We start from the raw sequence: 6,044 nt of genomic DNA, 5'->3' as shown, positions 1-6,044 counted from the left end.
TATATAGGGACTTCAGATGGGAAAAATGATGATTAAGTAGATCGTTGGTTAGTAGTTGGATTGCATTTGGGTTTTGGCTTTAAAAATCGAATAAACTATCAGAAATTATAAGTACCGTTCAATTAAACGCGATATGCAACCGAGTGACACGCGTACACAACACCAAACATCACAACGCTCCCAACTATATAGCCCCCATCTACATTAATTAATTTATGGATTTGTATGAAGTATATATTGTCATTTGATTTAGCAAATTTCGAGCAAGCTTAGAGTCTCATCACTAGTAATTTATAAATTTGTAGTTTTTAATCATTTGTTAAATTATATATTTAAATTTCAACAATAATATTGTTTATAAGGAAATAAATTGGCAGAACTCACATTTTGTAAACATTCACGAATGATGTGATGCAAATGATTTCAAGATCGATGGAATGGCCAGCTTTACTACATATCTGAAAGACATAAAGGCTTTTCTCTTATATAGCATTGTTGCTTGAAAGTACATAATAGCAAAATGCATGGAGGTTTACTAGATTTTTCTCTTATAAAGTATTGTTTCTTAAACGTACATAATAGCTAACGCTGTTACAAAAAAAGAAACATAATAGATAATGCATGGAGGTTTACTTGTACATTTAAATTATGCACACAATTAAAAAAAAATCTGTAAATAAAATATTATATAATTCATCATAAACTCCTAATCACAGTCTAATGCTTTATTTTAATTTGGTTAATAGCCAATTCAGGTCTAAATCTACTAATCTAATCCTACTAATCTAGAAGTCGGTAAATTTTTCAGATTCAAACATATAGATATCATGTGTAAAAATTCATACAAAATCCGTGAACAGCTGACCAAACAACATCAAAGTTCTTTTTCAAACGGGAATCAGATTAATATTTATTTTCATTTCGGGATGTCTAATAAGATCACTCTAATGGACAATTTAAAAAAAAAAAAATTTTCTTTTTATGCGCATGTGGTAATGCTTTGGGTGTGAAGGGTTGATGTATGGTGTTGATACTAGAGACTATCGGACAAGAACCGTCAAGGACATCGTACAAGATTTCGATAAATCTGCCCATGTGTATAGTACGCAATTGAATATCACAATTTCACTACACTAACCTCTGCCGACACAGTGTAAAAATAATTTTATTGATATATATATTTTGATTTTTAAAATAATTATGCATTGCTATAATAAAATGTTAAATTAAAATGTTATTACTTGTTAGAGACAGAAAAAGAAAAGTATTTCACCGACGAACAACTTCCACATTTAAATTGAATCAATCAACTAATTAATCAACTTCTTTATGTATATGCTCGTTTTTATATACGATGCCAAAACAAGGACTTAACCAAATTCACACAAACACCGTTAATCTACGTTATTGTTGATAACGCATTTTTTACTGTTCTTACTTTAAGAAAGTCTATATTGTGGAAATAAGACTATTCATAGACTACGACAATCTAACTATCGGATCACAATACGATCTATACATCGATAGTGATATAGAAGTAAAACGTGGACATTGTATGCATTAATAGAAATATAAAATATGGTCTACGTGAAATCGGAGAATGTGAATAAGCTAGTAGGGTATTTGTGATGTTTTGTTAACGTGTCCCTTAATTACGCATTGCATTAATTGACGGTAATGCAATTTAATCATCTTTTCATTGTTAACAACCCTCTCTCATCTTTTGGAAATAACTTTTTTTTTTAATCTTGATTATCCGGCGGGGTGAAAAACCGACTAATCTCCTGCGGGTCTGTCTACCAAACGCCAGATATAATCGCAATGAGTTAATAAACTACTCAGACATCTCAGGAAAAACTGAAAAATAAGATGAATGCACAATAATATAAATACATAAAATTGTAGAGAGTATGAATTAATATATCTTCCCATAAACTATAAAACCTAAAAGTATGATGAAAAAGAAATTGTATCCAAACAATGGATTGTTTTTTGAACACCTCATATATTAAATAAACTAGTTCACGAGGAGAGAGTATTACACAAGGTACCCATAGGGACAGAATCCCCTAAAGTGTTAGAGTTTCGTGAGATAAAAGAAAAAGAGAAATCAATAAAGGATGAAGATAGATTTTCGATGTCCCGGATGATTCTCTTAGCTCATACGAAGAGGACCTTGATTTGATTGTTGAGAGTATCACTTAACAATTTGATTTGAGACAGATAACTAGATAAACCAAGGGCCTTGGCACTGAGGAGATCTGCGCGAACTACCAATGCTTCTGCTTGAAGCGGTGAGCTGACATTGAGTTGCAGACAAGAGTCATTACCCAAAATTAGGCCATCAGGAGTTTGAAAGGACCAACAACATCCGCTGAAAGACAAACATTTATCTAACAAGGGGTATAAGTCAAAATTTGTCCGAATTCTAGGCGAAAATCGGACCAAAATACCAAAAAATTTCATTTTTTTCTTGCGTAGACCAAACTTGGGTTCGACCAGGAGATCAATCACACTGAAAAAATATCGACCTTAGTAAACATGGATCGACCGTCAAAAATGCTTCTTCTTTCTTTTGTTCAAATCATTGATTTTTGTGTCCAAAACTTCATTCTAACATGATTTAACCTGAAAATATTTAATAAACACCAAAAAGACTTAAAACACCTTGATTTGGATTAAGTTTACAATAGATCGATCATACTAATGCAAGAACATATACTTGTAGTATGTTGAATCCAATCCTATAGAGATTACAATCAATGAAAATCAAAAGAAATGTTTAATTCAAATGCATTCAAAGTAAACAAGTAAATAAGATTTTAACTCAAGTAAACAAGGATCAAAACAAATATTCAATTGATGAATAGAGAACCTGAATGAAAATGTAACTGATCTAGATAAATTAGTTCCAAGTCAAGGTGTAAATCAAGCAATAAACAAGTCTCTATAGGTTTAGACACAACCAATAAGACTAGTCCTTTTTTTAACACAAAATCAATAGACTAATCCACTTCCATGAAAAAAATCTCTATTTAGTCAAGCAACAAACATCAGATTTCTAATACCATCAAACATGCATTGGAATCAAGTCTAGCATTTAACAACCGCAACATCAAATCCTTTAGGTTATTCAAGCTAAAGCAATATTTAAGTTCACTCAAACATTTTAAGACCATTCTAATAGGATTTTCTATTATTTTTTTCAAAAATAGAATAATTCTGTAATAGAGTTGATTGTTGCTCTAGTGATATGATATTTTATAGTAAAAAATATAATGATGAACAAAAAAAACAAATTACTCTATATATTGAGTAAATCTATTTTTTATTCTTTTATAGGATGGAAAATATAGTATAATTGAAATATTTAAAAAATAAACTTTATTTTAGCTAGAAAAATAGATTGGGGTTAGAAATGCGTATGCACTAACGAACATCTTCATTGAATGAAATACCACCATATATATACTACCACCATTAAATACATGATATATACGTGGAACCCGAGAATGTGATCAAGTTAGCTGGGAGATTTGTGATGTTTATTGTTGGATACACGTGTCCCTTAATTACACATTACATTAATTAGACGGTTAATCAGCTTGGTAGGCTATTAGTTGCTAAGTGTTTCCACAGTTAACATGTATCTTACAGTATTCAAAGGCCAAAGAACTATGTGTTCATAAGTTTACGAACGTAGTGGCGTAGTGCACATAATTGATTAGTAAATCAAGTTACGTGTATGACATAGCTGATAATTAAATAAGTTAATCTGGTATAGGATACACACATTTGCCGTACGCCATGGTTACATATTGCACTCAGTTGGACGAAATGAAATATAAATTGCATACATATTAAACCTAGATGAGAAATTACTGATTGTGTACATTGTTGCTTTGCTATTTTTTATTGCTTAATTATTGATATTGTGTAACCTTTTTACAAACCTCTTGATCAAAAGCACATTTATAATATTAATATTTTTATGAACAAAATGTATATTATGTGGATTTGAATCTAGTTGGTAACGCAACAGGCAACACAAACCACTATGTTATAATGTTTTAGCCTAAATCATGTCAGCTTAACATAACAACAATTCAAATCATGTACATTCTAGCACACTCTTTTTGTAAACAAAATCATGATATTTATATATATTTAAAGCACATTTGAGTGAAGTAAATGCAATCCAACTACTAACAAACGATCTACTTTTAGTCATCATTTTTCCCTTCTAAAGTCCCTATATAAACCCATGACCACCTCACACTTTTCTCACAACCAACAGCAAAATACAATCTTAGAAAACAAAACTCAGCTAAATCAACCTATTTTCTTATCACAAAAAGGAGAATCAAAACACCATGGCTATTGCTCTTAGGTTCTTTACATGCCTTGTTTTGACGGTGTGCATTGTCGCATCAGTAGATGCAGCAATCACATGTGGCACAGTGACAAGTAGCTTGGCTCCATGTGCCACCTACCTATCGAGTGGCGGGGAGGTGCCACCTCCATGCTGTGCGGGAGTCAAAAAATTGAATGGTATGGCTCAAACCACAGCGGACCGCCAACAAGCATGCAAGTGTCTAAAGGCCGCTGCACAGGGCATCAACCCAAGTCTAGCCTCTAGCCTTCCTGGAAAATGCAGTGTTAGCATTCCCTATCCCATCTCCATGAGTACCAACTGCGACAAGTAAGCTTTTCGTTCTCTTTTTGCTAAGTGCAAGTTCACATTCTCTAGTTTTAAAAAAAAAATATTTTTCTTTACTTAGCTAATTACTGGATCTAGAGACCATCATTTGATTTTATTTTTTTATGCCCTAACTTATACTCTTAATCGTTTTTATTGTTGCAGCGTCAAGTGAAATGGGAGTTTATGTCAACATTAGCGTGAAGTGTATGGTTTAGTATAAGATAATAAAAGACGGCTATCTAAGCTGTTATTACCATACTCTTGTCATGTTACTTTGTAATCTTTTCTTTCTTGTATTGTATCTTGATATGCTTAAGATATGATAATAGTACCTTATTAATACATCTTCTCTTTATATCTTTATCCAGCTCCTTCGTACATATCAATGATACTAGTGCTGAGTTCTATAACCAATAAATATGGATAAACTATGATCTTAGTTTTGTGGTCAAGATTATAAATTTGAGGTGGTACCAGAAACCAAATACTATCAAAACATCTCTAACCTTATTTTATTTTTCACTGTAAAATAGAGTTCATAATTAAAATACTTCAATGGTAATCTATTTTTCATTCTATAATTGAGTAAAAATGGATTTTTTTATATAGAGTAATTCATTTATTTTTGGTTAATCACTTTATTTTTATTCTAAAATAGAATACTATTGGAGTACAACACAATTCTATTATAGAGTTACTATATTTAAAAAAAAAATAGAATGAATTATTAGAAATGGTTTTATTTTGAAATACGAAACTGTTTTGAATGGTTTCTTTCAGGGAGATATTAATTTGTATTAATTTGTACCATAACACGGAGATATTCACGATTGTCGACATGAATAGAAATCGACTACTATTTTAGTCTAAAACAAAGAAACAAATGTAGTTTATGATTTAATTTATGCAAATATTTGTAAATAATTTTCGTTTGACTCCAACAAAATATAAAATATAGCATACAGTAGAATTTCAAGTCAAATTCCCCTAACTTTCTCAAAAATCAAAATGAGAATATGGATTAATAATAATGCGTTAATATGTCCGGTAAAATAAAGTATATTGTCATCTATAAGTCAAATTAATATGCACCAAATGCGTTGGAACTCGAATCAGAAACGTCTAATCCATAACTAACAAACTCGAAGAAGAATCAAATACTTTTCGTCTCAAATATATCACAATAGCTCGATAAATCTATCTCACAAACCCGAGAAGGTGGTCTTAAGAATAACACGTTACAACAATCGGTTTACAACTTCGTGAAAAATCCGGTTTGCTTACTTAACCATAGCTCAATCTTCAGCCCAGCCAGTTCAATCTAATTATTCCAAGAACCGAA

The 6,044-nt window shown here is 31.3% G+C and overlaps 1 protein-coding gene across 1 annotated transcript; it reads left to right on the top strand.

Annotated features, from left to right (window-relative positions):
- Positions 1-4,268: 4,268 nt before the first annotated feature.
- Positions 4,269-5,061, top strand: LOC106361838 (non-specific lipid-transfer protein 4). Its single transcript, XM_013801646.3, has 2 exons — positions 4,269-4,702; positions 4,865-5,061. The coding sequence occupies exons 1-2, from the start codon at positions 4,374-4,376 to the stop codon at positions 4,872-4,874; spliced, it is 339 nt and encodes a 112-aa protein (XP_013657100.1). The 5' UTR covers positions 4,269-4,373; the 3' UTR covers positions 4,875-5,061.
- The last annotated feature ends 983 nt before the right edge of the window (positions 5,062-6,044 follow it).

Source organism: Brassica napus, chromosome A2 (assembly GCF_020379485.1).
Source record: "Brassica napus cultivar Da-Ae chromosome A2, Da-Ae, whole genome shotgun sequence".
In the NCBI taxonomy this organism is placed as follows: Eukaryota; Viridiplantae; Streptophyta; class Magnoliopsida; order Brassicales; family Brassicaceae; genus Brassica; species Brassica napus.
This window is presented reverse-complemented; position numbering and strand designations above follow the sequence as displayed.

Coding starts and splice junctions, on each gene's coding strand:
- LOC106361838 (XM_013801646.3), top strand. CDS start 4,374: ATGGCTATTGCTCTTAGGTTCTTTACATGCCTTGTTTTGACGGTGTGC.